The sequence below is a fragment of the Perca flavescens genome, chromosome 23 (genome assembly GCF_004354835.1).
Source record: "Perca flavescens isolate YP-PL-M2 chromosome 23, PFLA_1.0, whole genome shotgun sequence".
Taxonomy (NCBI): Eukaryota; Metazoa; Chordata; class Actinopteri; order Perciformes; family Percidae; genus Perca; species Perca flavescens.
This window is the reverse complement of record NC_041353.1, coordinates 22,015,774-22,042,139: the sequence shown is the minus strand read 5'-3', so window position 1 is coordinate 22,042,139 and position 26,366 is coordinate 22,015,774. Positions and strand designations below refer to the sequence as shown.

The following is a 26,366-nucleotide window of genomic DNA, read 5'->3' as shown; positions in this document are numbered from 1 at the left end:
TTTTAATATGTTGCAAGTATGAACATGGCTTTAATAATCTTATTGCTCTGAAAAACCACAATGATTTAAGAAATATCAGTGATACTTAACATTTATTAATTGATTGTTTGTGTGCAGACATTACAGGCACCTATTCATGTAAGCAGAGAACAAAATAGTTTGTTCTCTCTTTTATCACTTGGATTATGCAGGTGATGGTGCAGAAACGGGTGAAGTCCTTGTAGATCTCTGGCACTTTGAGGACAGACCGATCCAGGAACTCTCCACTGTTGTCTTTGTATAGTGTACTCCTATTTAAAACAAATTCATAGACATCAACACATAAGGTATTAGGTGTACATAGCTTTCTTTAACATCATTACTATCTTACCTTACCTTCTCTTCTCTGCTTTGGATTTGTGTACATCACAGTAATTGTCTCTCCTGGGCCTTGTTGTGCACCCTGTGAATTTAAGCAAGAAAGAAATGATAAGTGTATGTAACATGATTTTACAATTAAATTATTATCAGACTTGCCAACGTACTTGGTTTGTGCCACTAATGCCTGCCCTCTGCACACAGGTGAGTACAGGGGGAACCAATGGGATTTTGCGTTTGAAGTAATGTACTGACTGGAACAACACAGTAGTGTGGTTGTACAACACTGGTCCATGCACACGGTGCAGCTCAACAGGGGTACTTCAGCCCCACCTGGAAGAAGGGAAACTGAAACAAAATACTTGTTTTTTTTCTGTTTTCTTTGTATTGATTTCATAAGGGTAAAAATAAATAACTGCTATTTTAAATAGTGTTTTATTATAGGAGTGGAATTGTACTTACAACTTTCTATACATATATATATATGAATGTTATTGTTAAAATAATGTTATAAGAATTTAGAACATCTGAAAAACATGCAACAGTGATGTAAAAACTGATACAAACAATCCAGTTTCTTTTGTTTTTCAGTTATATTACAGTTTAGGTTTTACAGTTGCCTCTAACATGTCTGAAATTAGCCAAATCCCCAGGAACATGGTTAACCAAACGAGGAAAATTTACAAAGTGGGGTCATTAAATACCAGTTGTAAATACACACATACTGTCCGTCATATGTCGTTCAATCTATCTAGCTAAACTACTGATTTAAAGAAAAGCTATTTGTTTACAGACATCAAGCTAGGCTAGCGCCATATGCTATGTGCTTAATTTATGTTACTCACCCTCATAGTTGTGTAGCTACGTAACTTGATATGTCCCACTTCAAAGCTTTCTCCCGTTTCCTGATGGGTGCAGGTGAAAGACCGTCGACCATTCAGTGCACATTATTGACATATACTAATAATAAAGCAATGGACGGCGGGGTTAAATAAACTTGGGTTACAGACCCATGGTTACAGAGGAGCCGGCCGCAACGGATGTTCTCACATAAAACGAACGCACCCTCAACGGGGCAGGGATCATTTCATTGGTCAACACTACACCTGGCATTCTATTGGTTGTGGAATTTTGATAGTGTTGTAACACAGAAAAATCCAAGCGCGCAGGAGAGATCCGAGAGCAGCAGATTTGCAAGCGCGCAGAATCAGGCTGAGAGGAGAAGGTTCAAAGCTGAGAGCAGAACATCTGTCCACAGAACAACATATCTGAGTCCGAGCACAAAGTTTGAGCACAAGCAGAGAAAATCCAAGCGCGAGCATGACCATTTGAGTGTGAGAGCAAGGTTTTGAGAGAAATTATTACAAAATCTGAACGTAATATCAGTGAAAAATGCTCTCAAATTGAAAGTATGCACTCTTGAATAAAGATAGGAATATAACGCCATATTTCTGATAAAAATCCTAAATATACTGTAAGTTCTTTATTTAGTATCTTTGCAGAGACCCCCAATTAAAAAAAATTCGATTTGAGTCAAAGGCACCACGGTCTCGCTGTGTGGGCTGGCTCTCTGTTCTTTATCTAGCTAGTTGGCCTAGCTAAGACCAGCCAAATCACTGACTTATTTATTATGTAATGGGTAAATGTCAATCAAGCACCTTCATATTTGTTTTAACGTTGAATACCCTTAATAGTTAATTTGTATTTTTTGAGTGAATTGACGTTCATTTTGGGTAACAAATGGACGCAACTATCACTAAGGCTGCAAGCTCCCTGCAAGTTATTTTTATGATTTTGATCATATATCTTGTGATTATACCTTTGTTACGGTCCTAAGGAGGCATAAGACAGTTGCTGATTGTTGTTGATTTTGGTTAAATATGCCAAATTGCTATTTTATTTTATTTATATGATTGTTGTTCAAACGGCATCTGTCTCTTGTTGCCATGGAGACATTTCGAGTGTTCATTCAGCAGTTTAATACTTTTTTTATAAGCATGATGATATTATTAGCCACACATTATGAGTAACACATAACCAGAAAGTAAGCAAAAGAACACTAACTGGCTAAGGAAACTACCACACAATTCACCACTGCAGAGACTCATATTCACCAACGACAGCACACAAAATGGATATATATGCTACAAATATACATGAAACTGCTGCGTGATGATTATTACCGGAGCCTGGCTGAACACACCCTGAGCACCCCCCCTGCTTGATCATTCAAGGTAATGTTACTTTGATCTAGTATTGACATTTCTAACTCATTATTTTGTTTTCATTCTAGAAATCTACATGACCACAATAAATAATAATTATAATTATAATAAGAATTACATTTGTATAGCCGTTTGTATCTTAAGCAGATCGCAAAGTGCTCATAACACATAATGTTGTATCTGTTAATTTCAGGTGACATGATGAAGCCCTCTGGATGGCTTATATCCATCAAGGGACATGTCGTGATCGGCCCACACCCTTTCTTTTTACACGGAGTAGCTGCTTTCTTCAGCAGCTATTTTGTCTTCAACCTTGAGTATCCTGCCGCCGGATCGTCGACGGTGGAGTTCATTCAAAGGTATTTTATAAAGATCAAATTTAATCTTGTAATTCACATTATAGTACAAGCTTCCAACTCAATGATTGTCTTGAGGTCTAAAATGCTGACAAACCAGGTACCTGAGGCTAGCCTGGTGAGACCATCCTGATCTCGCGAACTCATTCAATTTCGCTCTGCAGATCAGTCTGGGTTTCTACACATTATGCTGACAAATACCTGCTGGTCCAATCACAGCTATTTATTTTGTTTTGGGGCAGGCTATGTGATGATGATTTCGAAACGTCTATTGCGAAATGCGAATGTATTGAATGAAGTAGATGAAATTTTCTTTAAAAGCAGAACAAAATGCTCTCAGGCCCTTAATTGAAAAGGATGTGTTTGTCATACTTTCAACAGGGTTTGATTTTAATTTACCAACTGGCCAATTGCATGAAGATGCATTTCAGTGGCGGCGCACGTTGATATGGCCTCTCAGAGTAGAAAATCAACCACTTTGCCTCAGGCAAACCTAACCTGAGGCACCTTGGCTAAAAATGGCACAAACAAAATTATGGTGAGAGTAAGATCTAACAAGTTTGGATTATAAATCTATTAGGGTTTGATGTAGAGATGGTCCGATACTGATACCAGTATCGGTATCGGCTCCGATACTGCCTAAAACGCTGGTATCGGTATCGGGAAGTACTGGAGTTTATGCACCGATCCGATACCACGTAATCAAGCCCTAAAGAAAATCTACGTTCAAGTAGTTTATTTATGTTCTTTTTCCGTTATAACTGACTGTCAAACTGGAGAATAAAAGAAAGTTCTACGGCATTCATTGTTTGAGTTTGTTCATGTTTTACAAAGAGTTTAACCTGAGCCAGACCGACAACAAAGATGGAAATAATATCACATCCATACAGGGATAGTAGTATACAGTTGTTAAAATATAACAAAATATATGACCCACTGGTATTGGATCGGTACTCGGTATCGGCCGATACGCAAGTTCAGGTATCGGAATCGGTATCGGGAAGCAAAAAATGGTATCAGACAATCTCTAGTTTGATGTGGGGAAAAAGCACAGGGTAGAGTAGGGTGGGACATGCCTTCACCTTCCTAGGCAACACAATTATGAACTTTTATAAGATCATTCTTGTGTTTACAGCTTGTTGCGTTGCCCCATATATGATGAACAACTACCTGTCTGCTGGCAGCTGACCCCCACTGTAAGGCCTTGACCCCCCAGCTGCTCAGCGAGTCTGCTGCGGTGCGGTGGCCCTGCATCCCGGCAAAGACTGGAGCGACTGAGCTGCCCCCGAGCCTCTGAAGGTGAAGTCAGTTTCCCCAGGTGAAGTTTAAACACACGTTTAATTTAAAGTTAAATTTGTAATAAATGTAATGTATGCTGAAGGCGAGTCATCATCAACAACAGCGCGTTTATTACGTTAGCCGAAAGTCAAATCGCTCCCTTGTGATTCTGCCCTTTGATTAGTTTTGATTTTAGTAAAGACAAGAACAGCATAATACAAAATATTACAAACTGGCATGTTTGAATTCATAACGTTTACAGAGGGTCGCCGTTTCGGTGGTGTTACAACACACTACACAGTGCTTGCTGAGACTGATCATTTTTATTTGATTAATTAAGCAGTAGCCTACTATAAAATCCACTTACTTACTCTGACATATCACAGCAATAAGGCTGCACAAATTAAACCAGGTTTCATTGTTTACTGTCAAACTGGGAAAACAACAAATATAATGGGATTAAGAAGGCTAGTTTAAACATAACTGTTATGTGCATGTAATAAATCTCTTCTGATTTTTTGTTTGTTAGGCTACTTGTTAGCTACAGGGCCCTACAGTGTAATGTAATACAAGGATAACCAGAGCTTTTCACACCTTGACACTTTCAGGCCAGAGTAGCTGGAGATGTTAGCTGAAGCGTAAAAGTGGGGATATTGCCAGCCACGAAAATTCTGAGTAGTGCACAGGAGGAAGAGGAGGGAAATGAAGAAGAAGAAGAAGAAGAAGGCAGTAAACTGGAGTGAGCAGGCGGGTTAGAGCAGGAGAAGACTACAGAAGAAGATGCAGAAATAAGTGAAAGAGAAAAGGGAAATGAGGAGTGCAAAGAGAGGGACAGAGGCAGGGAGTGATCGGGAGGAGGCAGATGAAGATGACTGGGAGGAAGAGGCCTGCAGTTATCCCTGGACCATATGGTTTGTTTATATTCTCCTTCCATAGAAATTGCAGTACAGTAGTATGACATGTCATATGAGTTTTTGGCTATTTCTATTCTGTTGTATATGTTATAGGGTTAGATATGTAAAGATGTGCATATATACATAGATTATCTACAGTGTCTCTATTGTAGCATTTGTTTGACCTTTTGTTTGATCATAATTACTGATAAAATAAGACATTCTGTTCTATTATGTTTTTATTTGTATCAGTAAATATGATCAAACCATTAAATTCAATTTCAGCTAAATTCAGTTTTATTTATAGTATCAAATTGTAACAAGAGTTCACTCTTCTCAAGACACTTTACAGATAGAGTAGGTCTAGACCACACTCAAAAGAGCCACAATTCCCCCAAGAGCAAGCATTTGGTGCAATATTGGCGAGGAAAAACTTTGTTTTGGGCATCAGATATAGAGAATTATGATTCATAATGGTGGCAATTATAGTAACAATAAAGATAATGGAACTATAACTAGAAATTATAGTTGTAGCAGGGTGTTGCAGGGCATAGTAGTGCATTTACATGTGGGAATTCCCATGTACCGTCTTCCCCTGCCACCCTGCCAAGATCTCTCGCTACCCCTTTGCCACCCCATGTAAACTTTTCTAGATCCGCCACTGCATACAGGTGCAGCCACAATGGGCAGTATGAGAAAAAGTGTTTTTTAAAGCATGTGAACTACAAGTATTATCCTGAAAATGCTATATAATAGTTGTCCTTTTAAGGGTATCCACATTTTGTTGAGTGGTGTAGTGTACGTTATACGCTGGTATACACCATATTAGAGATGGCCATGATACCATTTTTTGCTACACGATACCAATTCTGATACCTGAACTTGTGTCTCGACCGATACGAGGACTGATCCGATACCAGTGTGTCATATATTTTGTTTTGACAACTGTATACTACTATCCCTGTATGGATGTGATATGATTTCTGTCTTTGTTGTCGGTCTGGCTCAGGTTCAACAAACACAAACAATGAATGCCACAGAACTTTCTTTTATTATCTAGTTTGACAGTCATAACGGAAAAAGAACAAATACATTTTTAATGTAGATTTTCTTTAGGGCTTTATTACGTGGTATCGGATTGGTGTATAAACTCCAGTACTTCCCGATACCAGCGTTTTAGGCAGTATCGGAGCCGATACTGCTATAGGAACATCTCTACCTATAACCCATGAGGAAAGGTCAAGAATTTCCATATACCCACTTAAAAATCGCGAGGATAAGTAACGTTTTGGACATAAATTTACATCTTCTGTGTTGCGAGTCACCTAGAAACCACACAGTTGCTTGTCAGTCATTCTCTGTGCAAACATAAAATGAACTAACTCACTGAACTAAATCCCTGACGTAGATATGAAACCAAAGCCAACTCAAACTACACATTATTTTTGTAAGCCTGCCCCTAAAGCTACTGCAGCTGACGGTTACGTTACAAAAAACCCTGTAATTGTGTAATTAAAAGTAAGTACACTTTACATTAAGTTCAACTTCAAACAACCATTTTATATACATACTTAGAAAAATATTCCCCACGTCATATGATTATTCCAGTTGGATTTTACTTTTTCTTTTAAATAAAGAAATTGCAACAAAAGATAAGATGTAAACTCAGCGTGTGCTTGAATCACCACTTCTCTCCCCCAACAAACATCTAGCTGCCCATTTGAGGACACGTGTAGGACAAAAGAACGTTAATCATATTCTCAACAATGGGAGGTGGTGGATGGATGTTGTGCGGCAGGTGGTGGGCAAGGACCATCTCCCAGGCATCGATCAGATGAACGTTCAGTCCTTTGAACATGATTCTGAGCACCTTATAACACTGCAGCGACTGCCAGTCGCTGTTAATTAGCCCATAATAAAGTGACAACTCTCTGGGGGCCCCGGTCCGGATGACGACCACCGTCCCTGGAGCCCTGTCCAGCAGCCGCACCACCGCCCTGTGGATGCTCTTCAGCCGCCGGATGTAGGTCTCCATCGGGTAAGTGCCAAAGTGAGCCCAGATGTCAAAAACTACAACAATGTTGGTGCCTCCGATTATTTCATCTATTTCATTGGCAATGTAACGAAACTCGCGGGTTGAGATACTATGCACACTATGGATAGGAGGAGCGTGGAAGCGGAATTTCATCAAGATGTTGTTTGCATAGTCCAAGGCTATGAAAGGTCCGGTGTTCGCCACACCGTGCAGGTCAAACACCCTAAGACCTAAAAGTATTACAGAAGGAACAGATTCAGCTGCAGTGTGAACAAAATCAAACTGTTGCCATAAATCTCTGTGGATCAGCTACCTGGTAGTGTCGCGTCGAGGAATTCAAAAAACTGCCTGACGGTGGAGTCCCCATGCATGTGGACCACCTTGCCTTTCAGACACTGACTGATAGCAGATGCGTTGAATTGGCGAACTGTGGTACCACCTAGTGCTTGCCAAACACCCTGGTAGTAATAGCCAGATGGTGCAACCTTGACAGTGCTGCTCTCCACCTCTGGTTGACCTGAGAGGAAGATAAAGGATAGGGATGGGGTTATTTACTGGTGGACCAAAGAGAAACAAGGAGAAGTCAGCGCTCAGCTTCAATCTGCAATGTTAAAAACCTTGGACGAGGATTTCAAAAACAATCTTTCATTGTCTGTAGCACATTCAGTATTATAATTGGTAGTTAAAGTAGTAAAAATCATGCTTTACCTTCCTTTTTTGGCAACGCTGTGACACTGGCAGGACCTGAAGCCTGTATGTACACTTTCAAGTTGACACCACTGAAGAAAAGCATACATTATACAGTATCTCTTACACAAACCACAACATTATCAGCAGAACTACAAGAAAGGAGGACAAATATCTTATACTATTTTGGTTAGTCTTACGGCTTTCATCAACATATTTTAGAAGATGCAGCAGGCATCGGTTTTCCTCATCCGCTCCAATTGTGCACTACCTATTATTAATCAGCAGACCATCAAAGTTAGCAACTAGCTAGTGAACAGCATAACATTTAAAAGCTACAGTAGACAGGCATTCCCCCCCTGGAGTTGGTGGAGACCAAACAACACAACTCTAAATGAATGCTAATGTTGATACATGTATACTGGATGTAAATAAGCCACTGTTTGATAACACTTTAGTCATATTAACTTTATTCATAAGGTGATATGTCAATAGTTTGTTGTTCTGCCCCCAAGTGGCGAATAAGTAGTGTGCATCTAAATGTGGGCCTGTTTTGACCAGATTTTAAAATGTGTCCTGAGTAATCAGATCTCGAGTGGACAGCTCTCAGTGCTTATGTTTACCAGGAATGTAACGATGCATGGTGAATCTGTAAAAAATCTATTTTAAATTTGTAAATTACACCCAGTTGAGATAAAAATGAATCTCAATGCAATTTTTAAAACGTCCTAGGATATGACGCTAGTTAACATACAGCAGGTAACGTTAGCCTACTGTTAGCTAGTAACGTTACCTGGCTTAAACACGGTTAAAATAATGACCGCTAAACGGTGTAAAGTGTCTGTATTTCACTGGATCACCGGGGCCCAGTTTTTCAAAAAATTTAATCTGGATCAAATTGATGCAGATTTGGAAATCCCATGTTTTGCTCTCCAGGATCACCTGATCCACCTTCCTTTCATGGCAGTTTTTTTAAAGGAACATTGGATTGGATCACTGTGATCCAAATACCAAATTACAGGATTAGCATATCCTGTTTACGAGAGCCTTAAATGGAGCCAACAGTGTAGCCTACTGGTTTAGCAAAGAACGGGGCCTGTTTCACAAAAGCAGAATATATAAATCCAGGATAACTGATAAAGCGAGGCTTGACCTAGTCTAATCTGTGCATCCTGGCTTGGTGCGTTTCACAAAGGCCAAGCCAGGCTGAGGAGGAGCCACTAGGTCGAGTCAGGCTGAACTAATTCAGATAGATGCGCGTCCACGGATTTCCTCAAAAGACGGCGAGGTCGATCACAGATTTACTGATGCCAAAATGGAGAATACGCATTGTAGATAGGCTACTTTATACAGAGTGAGCAGCAGCTTCTTGTGGAAGTATGATGACGTGAAACACATTATTTGAATAAAAAGAAAATAACACGGCCGCTGTACTGAAACAGCGAGAGAAAGCGTAGCAGACGATCCCGGACCGACTGAATGCGTAAGCAGCCTAAATATCTACATTAACTGACCACTGCTCTGAATGGAAACCGTCATAATCCTACCATTCAATGATTAGGCTACTAATCATTTGCACAAATTAACAATTGTACTCTTAAAAGTAAGCAGAAGATAACTCAGGAAATTTACCATGAAGATCCATTTTCTATAACGCTAGAATATGAAGCGTAAATATCTCTTTCACTCTGTTCCTCCCTCTCTCTCATTGGCTAAAATATTAATTTCCTAAGTTTAGGAACTTCCACTTCTCACTTTTAATGCAAAGTGTACAGGTGTTCGTTTTTGCAAATGACAAGTGACACATTGAATGGTTTCATTTAAGAGCAGTAGTTCATAAATGTATATTAGACTATCATTTAGTCGGTCCGCTATTATCTGTCACGCGTTTTTTTATTTTTCATAGAGGACGAGTTTCCTTCTCTACATATGATATGCCTTGCTCCCTGGTATATATGGACATAGAAAATAAAGACACTGAAGAAATTGCCCTGTAAAATCTAGAAACTATAAAGATAATAAAGTGATAAATTCCATGCACACTATAAACATGAATGGAACAGAGTATATTCATCAGTTATTTCCCCCCAGGCAAAATATAAGGTCAAAAACCATTAAGGTCTTCTGGGAGTTTTGGAAAATGAAAAGCGTCACTCAGAATTGTGTTGCTGCTGTTTACCCTGCGGGTAAAATATCCAGTTCCACGGTATCAGAAATAGGGCAGACGCACAACAGGTTTTCTGCTATGTACACCGCCGCTCCTTCAGCTGTTTATGAAAAGTCATAAAGTGGTAATTACGCGACTCTGCAGAGCCGTGTGCTCTACTGAACTCAAGCAAAGTGTCATCCGCTCTCTCTTCCCTTTTTAGGGTGAGCAACTGGAACAGTGACCGGACATCATCACTCATGAAGTCATGGTAACCAAATAAAAAACAGGGCGAGTACTACTTGTCACTCAATCTTAAGTGACAAACCGCGATGAAAGCCGCGAGATGAAATCCGCACTCACGCGGGTCCCGTGAAATATGACAGCTACAGTTTATTGGAAAATAGCATTGTGGACACTGACTTTGAATTTATTGTTTATCAGACCCCAGATGAGACAAGAAGCTAACGTTAGTGAACTCTGGGGTGACGGTCCCTCTGCCTCTGACTACGCGCTGCAGGAGACGCTGTAGTCCTCCGACACGCTGTATTAACGTTACCGTTTTAAAACCGTTTCCCAGGTTAGTGGGGGTGCATACCGCTCCAAACCAACATGAACGTAGCTAGTAATGTTCACTCAGCATTTTGTTTTGTTGTTAAACTGTGTGTAAAATGAGTGGTGACGTTAAATCACCCTACGGTACTGTCTATTTGCTGGATGGCTTCAAGGTAATGGTCGCTAGCTAGCATTAGCCGATAGTGTTCGTCAGAAGCTGTCAGTCTTCGGAGGATTTATGTTTTCTTCCGTGGGTGCTCAACAAAACAAAGTAGTCAAAAAAAGTTTGCATTTCAGAACCTTAGGAAATGGACAACAGCCGTCAAGAACACACACTCCTATTAACTGGATAATAAAGCCGTAAAGTAGGCTATCTTTCAACTCAGGACAGCACCACTCCTCATAAATACAGAGAGGATTGGAGATGAGAACTTGATCTGACACGTAACTGTGATCAGTGCTTACACGCTCCACTTAACAACAACAATGTTTAGTTTTGAATGAATGTAGTATGTAAAGAGATATAGTAAAATAAAAAGTGCTGAAATAAAAAACTACTGTGCCTGCTAGATCAGCTCAGGAATAAGCTCCAAGATTAGGTTATGTTCTGTCTCTGTTTAGAAGTGGTGAATGCAGGGATTCCGAGGGGACGCGAACGATGTAGGAGGCGTTTTTTGGTCGCTCCTGGGGAATATGATTATAAAATAGTTTTAATGTCCTAAGTTTGTCGACTGTCCGCAACTTAAAGGTGATTGAACGTTTTTTAGGAGACCTGCATCTTGAGAGTCAGAACCGCATTAATGTTAAGCTGTCGTGCGAAAAATGAGTCTGCGAAGTCCGGTCGGAACAGGCCCCAACCCCAGCCCTCAGAGCCCGTGTCACCTGAGAGACCAGGTGCTAATGAAGAGATGCTACGTAGCATTAATGTAATGCTGAATGACCAACGAACTAAAACTGTGGCTAAATTTGAGTCAATCACATCGGAGTTGGTTAAGAAGGAGGTGGCGACTGCTCTCAAACCGCTGCAATAAAAAGTCTCCCTGCAAAGTGGAACCATTAGTGACCAGGAGCGCTCCGTTTAATGAGCACTCAGACCAGCTGATTGACATGCGGGGGAATATAGCTAAGCTATCTGCTACGGTGGAGTGTCTGGGCAAGAAATGTGAAGAATTGGAGGCACGCTCTAGATGGCATAATATTCGACTTGTGGATCTGCCCAAGGGATCAGAGGGTCCCCAACCTAAAGAGTCTATTGCCAAACTTTTAATGGATTTGTTGGGACTTGACGAGATGCCCGGTCTCGACAGGGCCCGCCGCACATTGCGTGCTAAACCAAAGGAGGGAGAACCACCACCCCCGATGGTCATCACAATTTCAAGTGAGGAATGCTATTCTCCGCCGCGTGGGACAGAGCTCCTCTCTGTCACACAACAGGAAGAGGGTGTACATCTTCCCGGACTTTACACCGACTGTGGCCAAGCGGAGGGCGGCTTTTGTCCAGGTGAAGAGGGAGCTCCGTGCCTGTGCTAATGTTAAATTTGGCCTCCGGTACCCGGCTACTCTACACATCACCATGTGTAGCGGCCAGACCCACAGATTTGAAGACCCGGACCAGGCCCCGGACTTCGTCAACAAGAGTCTTAAGAAGAATCCGGCCCCGGAGACTGACTAACTCTGGAATCCATCTGTGCTTGTTGGTTTGGTTTGTATTTCTGTGGCAGTAGGCTGAATATCTAGCAGGTAACACCCGTGTTATGCTGCTGTTGTTTTGTCTATAGACTAAATACAGTATTGACTGTGTATTGACTGTAAGTTTTATTGCTCCACTCAGAGCATATTGCTGCTATTTCTTTCGGTCAGTCTCTGCTGATGAGGACGTTCTGACTCTGGAGAATGTAGTGCTTTTGAACAATTTTTATTTTTATTTTTTTTTTAAAGAATCCATGGCACCTTTTTCTATTTATTACTTGAAGTATTTATTTTTATATTCACACTCCCTGAGGTCGTTTAGCAGTATGGTTAAGCTGCTGGTAACAACAACGTGGGGTGAGGTAGCACGCATCATTGTCTGGATGCTTCTGCTAGGTGAGGAGGAAGATGGGGTGTTCTGTTAAAATGTGGGGGGTTTGTTACTCTGTGTAGTTTTTCCGGGTAATGGGTTGGCACCTGTACTACTCTTTAAATGGAATTTTTTTTTCTCCCCTTCTCTTGTGTTTTTGTTTGTTACATACTGAATTCTTTGTCTTTCAATGACCCAGGTTAAGAGTACACTATCTAGTGTGGGTGGGAATGTTAGATTTGTGAGTTTAAACTGTAAGGAACTTAATAATCCAATCAAGCGCAGTAAAGTGTTGCACTACTTACTCCACCTCGATGCTCATATAATATACTTGCAGGAAACCCATTTAAAAGAGATAGTGTTATACTGAGGAGGAGCTGGGTTGGGAAAATATACCATTCCGCATTTTCCAGTAAATCTAGAGGGGTTGCTATTCTTTTACATGGAGATATTCCTTTTGTCCATGTCAAGACAATCTCTGATTCTGCTGGCAGGTTTATAGCTGCATTTTCGATGTAAAGGTGACTCTTGCTAATGTTTATGCACCCAACTGGGATGACGAGTCCTTTTTTAGACAGGTTTTCTCAATGCTACCGGACTTGTCTGTGTATGATTTAATCTTAGGAGGGGACTTCAACTGCTGGCTGAATCCTTCCTTAGATCGTTCTTCCTCTACCTTGGCTGCTGTGTCCAAATCGACCAAAGTGATTCAAGCCTTTATGAATGAGTTTAATGTTGTTGATCCTTGTCGTTTTTATAATCCAGATAAAAGGAAATACTAATTTTTCTCACATATTAGCGCCCCCTAGTGGCAACAGGAAGTAGGCCTAAAAGTCAAGGTGCTATACTTTAACAAACTCCTCCTAGAGATTTCATCCGATGGACTTCAAACTTGGTCCGTACCATCCCAACACCTTAAAGATGAAAAGTTATTAAAAGAAAAACTTTTCGTCTGACGGTGTGGGCGTGGCGGCCATTTTGAGTGTTGAACGAGCGATGAACAAAGAAGTTGTTGTAACTTGAGTGTACGTTGTCGTATCTGCCCGAAATTTCTCACGATTCCCTGAGGACACCTACAGGCCAAAATTGACTTTTGGTCATAGCGCCCCCCGCTGGCAACAGGAAATACGCCTTTTGATAACATTTGAACCGTTTAAGGTATACCCTTGTGTGAGGTGTCATTGAACTCAGCAGAGACTTCTTTCTTCATTGGTGATGGTTTGTACCGCACCCTATGTTCAAGCCACGCCCCCTTTCATACATACTGACCCATCTAAGGTAGAGTCTTATGTGAGGTATCATTGAACTCAGCAGAGACTTCCTTGTTTATTGGTAAAGGTTTGGCCCGCCCCCTATACTTTGGCCAGGCCCTCTTTCACAGCTAATGAACCGTATGACGTAGAGTCTTGTGTGATGTATCGTTGAACTCAGCGTGGAGTTCCCTTTTCATTGGTGACGATTTGCGGCTTCCAAGTGCTGCGGGAATGCACGGGCGCAAGGAGCGGCGTCCGCCGGTAACCCAGATGCGCACAGAGGCGCGAGGGCCCGTCCATCGCTACTCGCAGATTTAATTGTTTCTATTCTTTCTTTCTTTCTTTCTTTTTTCCGTCAAATTAATTGGCTTTTTGAGGGGCTTAATATATTATAAAACTCGTATTTTAAGGGTTTCGGAAATAGGCGCACAAAAATGGCTCGCTAGCGCCCCCCCCCTAGTATACCCTTGTGTGACATGTCAGACAGCACAGAGTTCATTTTTAATTGGTGATGGTTTGACCCGCCACGCCCCCTTTTATATTTAATGACCCATTTAAGGTAGAGTCTTGTGTGAGATATCATTGAACTCGGCTGAGACTTCCTTCTTCATTGATGATTGTTTGGCCCGCCCCCTCTGTGCTTAGCCACGTCCTCTTATATAAATGGTGACCTGTTTATGGTAGAGTCTTATGTGAGGTATCACTGAACTCAGCAGATTTCCATTTTTATTGGTAAAGGTTTGGCCTGCCCCCTATACTTTGGCCACGCCCCCTTTCACAGCTAATGTACTGTATGACGTAGAGTCTTGTGTGAGGTATCATTGAACTCCGCGAGGAGTTCCCTTTTCATTGGTGACGATTTGCGGTGCCTGAGTGCAGGGAGCGGCATACGCCAGTAACCCAGACGCGGACAGAGGCGCGAGGGCCCGTCCATCGCTGCTCGCAGCTTTAATTAGGACCCGAGCGCCGACAGCGGCGAAGGCCCTATTGAAACTGAAGGAATTATTGTTTCTATTCTTTCTTTCTTTCTTTTTCCCGTCAAATGAATTGCCTTTTTGAGGGGCTTAACATATTCAAAAGCTCACCAAATTTGGCGGTCGTATCAAGTCTGGTGAAAATTTACGTATTTTAAGGGTTTCAGGAATAGCCGCCCAAAAAGTTGAAAAAATTGAGCCCCTGCAGTGCGTTTAACGTAGACTAATGAAACTTGGTAGCCTGCTGGGTGCTGCGTGCAGTTGTTATTTTTCTAACTCCAAAGAAATTTATCATAATGTATATATATAAAATTTAATTGGCTCTCTTTTCTTGATGTTTTCAAGAGGTGACTTAATACACAAACACCACGGAGAGAGGGTGTGCAGAGTCCCTAAAGGAGGGGTCGCTCCCAGCGGTGAGGACACCGAAGTAACCAGGCCTGGCTCCGGAACGTGAATTAAAACAGCGACATGGTGAGTCAGTTTAACACAGCACAACCCCTCTCAGGTAGGAAAGTATACACTCATCCAGACAAGCACAGGTCTCATTCTTAAGCTAAATGCAAACACAGCTAGGCTAGCTGTGTGTTCTTTGTGGTACAAGCCCTGAGCCCCGTTCCAGAAAGCAGGTTTAGTGAAAACTCTGAGTTTGTTAACCCTGAGATGAGGGAAACTCTGGGTTTTCCGTTTCAGAAAGAGAGGTAACTTAACCTCAGAGTCAGTTACTATGGTAACTGAGCCTGTGAACCTAACCTGGTCGTGAGCAGGTTTTCTTGAAGAAACCTTGAGTTTCTCCCTCTGAGAGGGAGGAGACTGAGAGAAACTGAGAAAAAAAACCTTGAGTTTCAGGAGGAGAAACTCATTTCCTCATTCATTCATTCATTCAGTCTGTATCAGGCACATTTTAATGCAGTTTGTTATCTGCGTGAATAAAAAAAACTTACTGGTTTATATTAGGCAGATTATAAAACGTTTTTTTCTCAAACATCCCTTTGTCGACAATCCCGTTGATGAAAAAGCTGTATTAATTCACAGAGAGTTTACGTCGGGAGAGGATATTGAGTCCCGACTATAGATGTATTTAAATTTCCACATAACGGTTTTGAGAGGTATTTTTTTATCACTGTCCATTAGCTATGTAGATACCTTATCCGTCCTCATATCACTAACATCAGCCATCGTGGACAGGGTTTATCCAAGCAGATTCTTTGTGTCGCATTACGTTTTTTGCAAACGGCAGTTTTCTTTATATCAGTGTAGCGGATCACACTGTAGGCCTAGTAAAGCCACTGTATGTAGAGCCGTCAGAAAAGTGTAACTCGCTCTGAAACGTTTTTTTTAACGTTTTTGTAGTGTTCCCTGGACACAAACCAGTGCGATGAGATAATACATTATAGTTCTGTTAATGATATGGTGCTGCAGCCTCAGAATGGGATTAGTAACCTATAGTTTACTTTTTCGCCCGCAGGATTGCACCTAAATGAAATTATAGGTGTAATACAATTCCTGTTTTCACCAGTAATATTATAAGTTAAAGAAATGAATACACTATTAATGCGTACGCATTGACTCGAGCAGCAATTTTCTCCCACACCAATTCTCTCTCTTTTGCAGCAGCAGCTGCTGTGTTACTTTTTTTAACAAAATGCATGTTCAAACTCGCTGTTTGTGCGCATGAGTAGTTCCACCGACCCGTTTGTTTGTGGTAGTTACCATGGTGAATCGTAGTATCATGGCTCCATTCATACTGCCATTTTATAGTGGTTGTGCACATGTGTAACCCTAAGTGAACCTACTCCGAGTTGATTGAACCAACTCAAATCGGCTGTTCTGGAACCAAAAACTCAGTTTCCCATCTCAGGGTAAATCAACTCAGACATCAGGGTTAGACTCTGAGTTTGTTAAACCTCCTTCCTGAAACGGACCCCAGGTTAGCTTAGTATGTAACGATACACATTGCTATAAGAATGTGGTCACATGTGGCCCAGACCACCTCCAAATGTGGTCTTAGTAGGTCTGAAGGCGTCGTCAATGCGTCCTATGGGCATTACACCTTATCTTGTACTTAGAGCTGTCCACTTATGATCCAATCACTCAAATTAGATTTTAATACCAGCAAAAAAGGGGCCGGTAAAGGTATTGATGAAACCACATCCAAAATAAAATATATGAATTCACAATAAAACAAATAAATCATAGCAAATACAATGTTCTTAATGAAAGTCAACTTGTATGATTCAGACTGGTTAGTTTGATTTGTTTTATCTTTAAAACTTTTGAAACTTCCCACCAAGGAGATGTATGTGTTTATCAGAAGTCACTCAAAATGCCACTCCGGTCTCTCTGCTCCCTCACCTTTGAAATAGCTTGTCCTCGTTGGGCCTGAGGTTTTGTGTGCTGCATCCCAATGAGTGGTTGATCCTGGCGTCACAGCCCAGGTTCTTCGGCTTGTAGCAGAACCAAGGCTCGCCTGTACGGAGGTCAGTGTGGTTGCACAGCGGCTGCTGGGTTGGACGTAGGCAGACATTACAGATGGTAGTTTCAGAGATTGAGCCTGAGCGGAAGAGGCTCTTGAAGCCAATCCTGTCAGGTTCGTCACTGTTGAGCCTCTTTAGCACTGTGATAGCCTCACTAGGGTGAGCCAGCATCACCTAGATAGAGAAGACAGTTAGAGAACCAGAGTTAAAAACACATGTTAAAATATGTTTTAAAAGTGCATGTTAAAAGCACAAACACTTTTCATCTTCTCAACAATTTAGCCCTTTTACTTTCCAACTTGAACTTTGCAGAGGTGATAGAAGATTGAGAGATTTGTGAGGACCTCTTTGAACCTTGTGAATCCTCAGATTTGAAATACTTTTCCCTTTATTTAAACAGTTACAGTGGATAGATATGAAAGGGGAGAGAGATGGGGGATGACACGCAGCAAAGGGCAGCAGGTCGGACTCGAACCCGTGCCTCTGCAGGACTCCTCCTCCTCGCGGCTTCTCCCCTGTCATGATGCTGTTTCTCTTTTCTCTTTCCTCGGCTTCAGGTTATGCTGATGTTGAAGCAGCTACTACAGCCCCAAACATGTCCGAAATTTTTGAGGAATCCACCTGTAGATTCTTATCTTTTTGTCCTGTAATTTCTCTGCACCTCCCTTGCACTTTAGTGGTCGTTTGTCCATTTTAACGGTGGATGCTAAACTTCCAGCATAACTATTACAGCTTGTGTGTCAGGGCCGGGAGGCGTGGCCATGGTGGGATTCGTAAATTTGCAGCCCGGAGTGCGGAAAGGGTTTTTTTTTTTAAAAATTAAAAAAGGCCTATATATATATCGGCGATTCGGCCCAAAAGTGCGTCGGCCCACCGGGAAAATGCCCAGAATGCCAGATGGCCAGTCCAGCCCTGAATGTCCGTGATTGCTGGCATTGGTGCTGTGACTAACGTTGCATCGTTGCTAGGCAACTATAAGTCATAGGACAGGCTACACTCGTATGAATGAACGTAATATTGTTTACATGTAAAAATGTCTTGAAATATATAGTTAACGGTAGAAAGGAAATACTTGAATTGATGAAATTACATTCTGAACATTAGGCTATATTGTATGTTAAAATCTAGCATTGAATTGATTAGTCTGTCTTTTCTAGGTTTCAGTTTCACACTTTCCTTGCAACGTCATTAAACCTGTGGACGTGGGAACGACTGTCTTCAGCATAGACAGCAATAGATATGACATGACGTCATAATTTATGGCATAACTGTCATAATTGTCACCTATGGCAGCAAGCATGGTTATCAGCTGTGCAGCACCTAACTGCTTTACCAGAAGGACCAAAGAGACCAGGTGGCTGCCATCACTGGCAGCAGAAGTAGATAGAGTATTTTTTCTCTTCTTTTTTTAACTATAAATACAGTAAAGTTGGTGAACTAGCTAGCTAGCTAGTTACGTTGCCTAGCAACTGTTAACAAACCGGCTGAGATGTCAGTTAGTGGTGATTGCTAGCTAGCTCTTAACAACATTTATGAACAGCAAACATCGTTTTGGTTGATTGATTTTTTACCTCAAATAAGACATTTAGTAACGTTAACGTTATAACAGTTTTTTAAACACGTCGTTAATATTGACATACATACATTGACTGCTGCGGCTGATTTCACTCAATCTTTGTTAAGTTTTCAGTTAAATTAAAGTTAACGACAAGTACTGTAACGTTACACATAGAGTAAAGTTGCGTTTCACAAATAGACAGTAGCAACATCCAGCAACACAGAGCCTAACAGACCAGCCGCACTTAACGGTACATTTTCACCAGCTAACATTAGCTCCCCAAACATTAGCCATGTTGAATCCTGCTGTCAGTCATCATATATTAACATCTATTGTTGTCAGCTTACCTCATGCCTTTACACGATTTTCCTTTCAGTAAATTAAAACTTAATCCATGTCTTGACGAGGTAAAGTAACGTCCAGAAAGACTTCCTACTTCAGCAGTAAGTCTCCGCATTACTACCGTAAATGTAATTTCCATAACGTTAGCGCAATGAAAATTGCGACAAGTCCATCAGCAGTTCTGGTGAAGTCATTATAGTCTTTATCAACAAAAACTCATTGAAGCTAGTGAGGCTCTTCAACTACTCCGCTCATCGTCTAAACAAACTCCACGCCGGTGTGCCAGTTTAGCTGGTGATCCTGTTAACTGGTGATATTTGCATGAAATCAGTGAATATTCAACAAGGCCCTGCCCTGCGTTCTGCTCTGCCTCCGCCCCTCGAGTGCCAGAGGTTCACATTTTCACAGTGTTTGCAAGTGAGACCAAATAATGGATATCACTGAAAACATCACCAGTTGATGTGTAATACATGTCCATTTAAGCATTATCCACACAAATACAACACATACTGTATGAACGGAAAAAAAATAAAACGAAAAAAAACGCACTAGAGATCTAGCTAGGATTCGAACCTTAGATGTCATGGACAAAAAAATTGACCAACTAACTTCTACATCATCTATACCACTACACTACACACCACTGAAATGATGCTGTGATTTCTATCTATATATTGGACTTTTGGTCTAAATTAACACAGGTTAACATAGGAGAGAAATATACGCCCATGTTAACTGGTGATATCACAATTAAACATGGGCAAATGCAAGCCTCCAAACAGTAAAGTAGGTTCATCTTTGCCTCACATACCGAAATCTAACTGATGTACAACAAACAGGCATGACCCCACTTAACAGATTATGTCAAATGTGCATACTTTAACGTAGCAAAATTCCTTGAATAACTTTTGGACAGGTCCATCTGGAGATGCTATCTACCAGGTTTCGTGCAGATCGGTCGCACGGCCTAGGACGAGTTCGAAAAAGTTGGCTTTGCGGAAATGGCCTATATCATGTGATTCAGATTTATTCAAGGAAGACGTGGATGTAAGGTTTTCTAATGTGTAATGTGGGAGTTAAAGGTAAAAAAACATAGCGCCACCTATTGGTGCACGTGTAATTTTTGTTAGGTGTGGTCCATGACCCATTGTCTATCTACCCTGTAAATTTAAAGTTGAAAGATGTTTTTAGTTTTAAGGGGTAAATTTAGACTTGGGTCCCATAGGCCACGCCCACTTTGACCCCTCAGTACCCCACTCTAGGGTTGGCCTCAGGAGTGGCCCTACATGGTACACATCAAATTTTGTAAAAATCAGATGAGCCGTTCATGAGCTATAAACGTTTTGTACTTGTAGCGCCCCCTAGTGACCAATTTTCGTTAAACACGTTGGGAACCTTCAGAGGGTCATGTTGAACAAGAATCAAAAGTTTGGCATGGATAGCATTTATTTTGGCCGAGATGAAGAGACAAGCTGTCACTAGCCTACTGGAAAATGGAAGAAGTGTGTCAGAGGTGATGGACATGGTGCCATAGCTGCTAATGCAGAGGTTACCAAACTTTTTCACATCAAGGACCCTAAACTGACACAAATTAGGCATGGACCCCCAATTGATAAGATTTCTTCACAGGGTGAGGGTCCCACAGGTGACAGGATTTTTTACTACAGAAAGTGTATGAAACCCGTCACCAAAATAGTCATACATTCTGTAATTATGTTACTTATACTTATGGAATTATAGTAAAAACAACTATTTTCCTTTTTGCTGGGAACCCCCTGGTACCCCCTCAAGGACTCCTGGGGGTCCCCGGACCCCACTTTGGGAACCACTGTGCTAATGTACAAGCACAGGATGGAAATTAAAATAACAGCCTCAATATTAAATCATATCTACCTTTAGCTTTTATTGAGCTCCCTTGTGAGATATGTGTTGTATGGCTCCAGAGAACAGAACCAGACAGTATGAAGACAGTTTATCAGAGTATACATATTATTATAACAAGATACTCCTGTTTACATAATTAGGAGTGTTTTGTAAGATATATTAACTGGGTTGTGCTTGTGGTAGATGAGAAGTGGGAACATTCCATTTCTTTTGTTGCAAATTTTTTTTTATGTAAGCAAAACCCACGAAATATATGTAAAATCCAACTGGAATAAGTCATTTTGTTTTTGTCTTAATGTGAAGTGCACTCACTGTTAATCATGAGTGGTTTCTGTAACAGGAATAATAACAGTTGAAAAAAAACAGGTAGTTCAAACAAAACCGTTGAATGATAACCGGTATGTATTTATATTCAGGTGTTTTTAATACATAAATAAATGTGAAGACGGTTGAAGAAGACACTTAAAAACATAAATGTGCAAAGCCAAACTAAAGGGTAACTGTGTGTTGAGTTTAACAATATGCCCATGGCCATTTGTTACTGCACCGAAAGACCTAAATCCTACCCTTCTTAAAGCTTTAGTGCGTAACTTTTTGATATTAGCCATTGCCAAATGAGTTGCTACAAAGCTAATTAAGAATATCAGCTCCACACAACTCTCTCTGGATTTCTCAGTATGGCTGTGCTCAGAAGATTGTATTGTACGGTGATGTTCCTGCACAGAAACTCAAGTGAAGACAATAACCTCTTCTGAAGAGTCCATCATCATCATCATCATCATCATCCATCCAGCTCGTCCAGTCGTTCCAGTTCTGTTTAGTGCACTACTCCTTTCTGTGGGAGCAGAGCAGCCTGTCAATTTTCTTAAAGGGGCTTCTGATGTAAGGTGACCAGATTTCTGAGGCAAAATCCGGGGATATTTTCAGTTCAGAAGCGTAAATACCTCCAAAACAGGTAATGTTTTTATCTTTGTAAACTTAAAACAAGGACACTGCCCCAGGGCACTAGACCTAATTAATGGAAAATCTTTCAATATATTGTCATTTACCTGACATTTTCTTTTCTTGAGAGACATTATTGCCTCTTGGCTTTCCTCACTGTATGCACTTTTACCTTTTCTTGTCCTCTTTTCACTTGTATTCCTTTTTTTTGTCCCTTCACTCTTCTCTCCCTAAGTTTCTCACTCTCTTCTCTCTGCCCTTTCTTGCTCTTATCCATTTCACTCATTTTCCTGTCCAGTCTTCCACCTGTCCTTCCTTTCCACTCTCCCTACAAGGACCAAAGCAGAACAATCTGTGCCTTTAGTGTAAAAACTGATTCCTTAACCTTTTGATTTGCCGTAGAGAGCCGAGTCACGGTCCGCTCTGAACAGCTGAAACCAGCCAGCTGTATGGTATCAGTTCAGAGCCACGTCTCTGTGAAGCGCAAAATGGCAGATGTAGGGAAATCTTCTTCCTCAAAAGTAGCTGTAGTTCGTCCAGTTTGTTGCACAGTAAACGTATGGAAAGCCTCAAACGCGCATTTTGGACTTACAGTTCTATTATAAAAAAGTTTCCATTTGGGTATGCCAAATAGGCAAATATTACCTAAAAGGGCTGGATTTATTAACATAAGTAATGTCTGGGAGTTCTCATAAAGCCATTACAGTAGTCTAGCTGTGTGGTCGTGCAAGGCTTTGGAGCAGCAAACTGTGGGTCCAGAAGTTTTCTCCAGGGGCCTCATTTATAAAACCTGTTACGCAAGAAAAAGTTGCAACATTCCTCGCAAAAGTCGGGATTTATAAAGAATTTCCATGCGTAAAAATGTGCCCAGTTTTACGCAACCTTTTGACCATGTGTGTGATTGTGCGTAATAGTCCCAAGGTTTTGTAGACTGCGTTTTAGTGAACTCTGATGGTATCCCTGTGGAATCCAACCCTGTTTTTATTTTCCTGAACCCAACAATCCCATTCTTTCCAAGCCGACAGCGGACGCTAAAGGAGACTTTTAGAGTCAATAAGAACGACAAAGGAACCTGACCAAACATCCATATTTTACGAGATAGGCGCACCCGTGTGTGTGTGTGTGTGTATGTGGGCATGTCTGATAATACCAGCTAGAAATAAAAACCACAACAATATAACCACTTTGTATTAAAACAATCTCCGGACAAGAAAACCTCATAATGCAACAACTATTGCAATAATATTGAAAAATAAAACTAATTGAGCTTTAATTTTATCGTTTATGGTTTAGCACCCCTTACTTATTCAAAAGAGTGGAACGCGATCACTAATATTATTAGTGTATAAGTTTAAGTCAGTTTAAATTAAAATAAATAGGCATATGCACTGGTGTGTGTTCATATTAGTGTTATGTGGAATTATCATTTCTATATTATTGTAGTGCACTGTCTATGCCCAAGGAGATGGAAATTAGAAATTCAAATTATAAAAGGTTGGTGTCTCCCTTTAGTCTACATAACATGTCATAGCATGTTACCACTTTATGTACAACTGTTGTACAATTTATCATACAGAGTGAAACTCAACTTCTAATAAATCAGAAAACAAATACACCACAAATATGAACTAAATACTATGCCTATGGCATAATTTAAACAAGTCTCCCGAAATGAATCAGGTCTATCTCTCTCCTCTGTCTGCTGCGTCTGTGTGTGTGTGTGTGCGCGCACGCGTGTATGTGGGCGTGTCTGATTGTAGGTGTCTGTGTGTGGGAATGTTGTCTTTCTACACCTGCTATTCCCATAGAAAGTTACAAAATTGTTACATTTCAAGCACTTTCACCTGTTCTGATTACGTTCTAAGAAATAAGCACCAATAATGATCAAAAATCTTGTTTCTATTTTTTTACCTTTTTTATAATTTAATTTCCTTGTTTTCTCACAAACATGGATTGGAAAGTTTGTAAGTATACCAGAAGTTTATGTAAATAACACTTGCCTGTTGGCTTCTGCTGCTGCTGTCAGTTATGCCCGGGACACACAGGGCCGATTATTGGCCGTTGGACAGTCTGGCGAGGTCAGGGACTCGAATCTGTTCGGTGTGTCCCGTGCCGTCGTCAGTCTGAGGGGCTGTCGGCGTTCATTTTGGCCGACCTGACCTGGCCCAGCCACTAAGCGACCTTTGCAATTGCAAAGGGCCCCGTGGCCAGCACAGGGCCCCCTAGAGTCACTGCTAGCTAGTTGGCGTTCTAAATCATCCCGCTGCTCCGCGATCGCCGCCTGCCCCGTCATGACATATACTGTTGGAAAGCTCTCTCTCTCCTCTACAATGCTGTCGGATCCAAATATGGTCATTTCATCAGCAACCAATCGTGAAAGTAAAAGGGGGGATTTAACTCAAAATGCGCAATCTCATTTCCGCAGTAGTTCAGAATGTCGAAAGAAGTGCGTTGAAAGCGGTCGAAAATCACCTCAGAGAAGACGAAAACAGTTGTTATCAGCAAGAAGACACAGGGGATTACAAACTAAGACAGCAGATATGCCTTCACATAGTACGTCGATGTTTAAACTGTCGTTCAGAAAACAGGAGTTTTCAGACAACGGAGGTAATCAGACCCCCCCTCTCTCAAAGCAGTTTACAGAAAGTCATATAGCCTACATATGTGTCACATATATACTTCACTGTACTGATCGCGATACAACACACTATATTACAAAACAATTACATTACACAACAGTTAAAATTGTTGTATAATATAATTACTATATAATAGGCTACTAAACAAATGTGTAATTTTGGGATCCTAAGTGGTTGTGAGTCCCTCAGGCTGTGGCAGACAGATCCATATTTAGCTGTAGTCATTAGAGCTGCTGTTCCCTCTCCTAGGACAACTTCCGGCTTCTTTTCTGGTGTTAACTTTGGGAAGTTTTATTCTTTGGGCTATTTTTCCAAAGTGTAATTCTCTTAGTGAAGATAGTTTTTCCCAGTGGAGGAGGAAATGCATCTCCGTCTGACCTAGTTGGTGGTCAAATAACAATTTAGTCTACTTGGTTTGCTTTCTCCAATGTTCTAAATATTGGACTTTTGAATGATTCATAATTAGTTTAGTTCTGTTGTGTTGTTATGAACAAGTGCTGATGGGAGCCTGGTTAGTTAGCTTCACCATCGGGTGACTGAGGGGACTGTTTTGTGGGGAAAGTAAGCTTGAGGCAGCAGCAAGCATGGCCATCTCCACCTTCAATGAAGGTGCCTCTGCCATGCTTTCTGTTATGGAGTTGTGGCTTCAGAGCACAGTTGTGATGGTCAATTCAATGAGAGAAACTGGAATACACAGGATCTCGAAAGCTGAGGCTGTCACAACTGCCAGTTATATATTATTATTGTTAGGGCCCTGCAGTGCGTTTAACGTAGACTCCCGAAACTTGGTAAACATATGTAACATGTCAAGATGTACAAAAAACTTCATTAGAGCCATACCCTAAACCCAACAGAAAGTCTGCCATTTTGTATTGAAAGATTGAAAATTGAATTTGGCCATTTCCACATGTCGTATTTTAACGAACTCCTCCTAGAGATTTCATCCAACCAACTCCAAACTCGGTCTGTGCCATCTTAAGATGTTAAAGATGAAAAGTTGTTAAAAAAAAAACTTTTGGTCATAGGGCGTGGCCGTGGCGGCCATTTTGTGCGTTTTGCCGCCAAAACAGGAAGTGGGTGTAACTCGAGTGTAAGTTGTCCAACTGGGAGTTGAGAGTATTGGAGGACAGATTAATATACTGTAAATTAAGGAACCAAGTTACTAAAATTAATAAAAGGAAAAAGAAAGAGTACTTCAAAAATAGAATTGACAATGTTAAGCATGATGGCAAAAAGCTCTGGCGTATTCTAAATGAAATTATGGGGAGAAATAAAAATGCATCACCTTCTTTTGTAGAGTCTGACGGAGGTTTTATAACAGATTCTAAAGACATTGCTGATTATTTTAATAATCATTTTATAAATAAAGTTGGTAATTTGAGAAAAGGATTTAGAACAGAAGAATTTAATTACTGTGAATTGATCAAAAATGAAATCACGGCTGATAAAGTGTGTAGCTTTAATTTTAATTACCGGTCCGTACAATTTGCTGAAGTAATGGCCCTATTAAAGTTTCTTCCAACATATGGTAGTCCAGGCACAGACAACTTAGACAGCATAGTATTGAACAAAACTGCTGAATATATTGCTGCTCCGTTGTGTTATATATTTAATCAGTGTATAGCGAGTGGGATTTATCCATCTTTGTGGAAGGAAGGAAAAATTATTCCATTAATAAAAGACAATCGATTACCTTATAATGGGCA

General features: G+C 40.8%; 2 protein-coding genes across 2 annotated transcripts in view; one reads left to right on the top strand and one right to left on the bottom strand.

The window, feature by feature from the left end:
* Positions 1 to 6,262: 6,262 nt before the first annotated feature.
* On the bottom strand, positions 6,263 to 22,455 carry LOC114549848 (NXPE family member 3-like). Its single transcript, XM_028570133.1, has 6 exons — positions 22,407 to 22,455; positions 21,826 to 21,914; positions 17,174 to 17,469; positions 7,853 to 7,923; positions 7,458 to 7,661; positions 6,263 to 7,374 (listed from the first exon to the last, which is right to left on the bottom strand). Exons 2-6 carry the CDS (start codon positions 21,862 to 21,864, stop codon positions 6,818 to 6,820), a joined length of 1,167 nt encoding a protein of 388 aa, XP_028425934.1. The 5' UTR covers positions 21,865 to 21,914; positions 22,407 to 22,455; the 3' UTR covers positions 6,263 to 6,817.
* Positions 15,166 to 26,366, top strand: part of LOC114549851 (NXPE family member 3-like) — a 17,198-nt gene continuing 5,997 nt past the window's right edge. The window contains exon 1 of the mRNA XM_028570137.1: positions 15,166 to 15,292. The gene's annotated coding sequence lies outside the window, so the exon portion shown is untranslated. The remainder of the gene's footprint in view (positions 15,293 to 26,366) is intronic.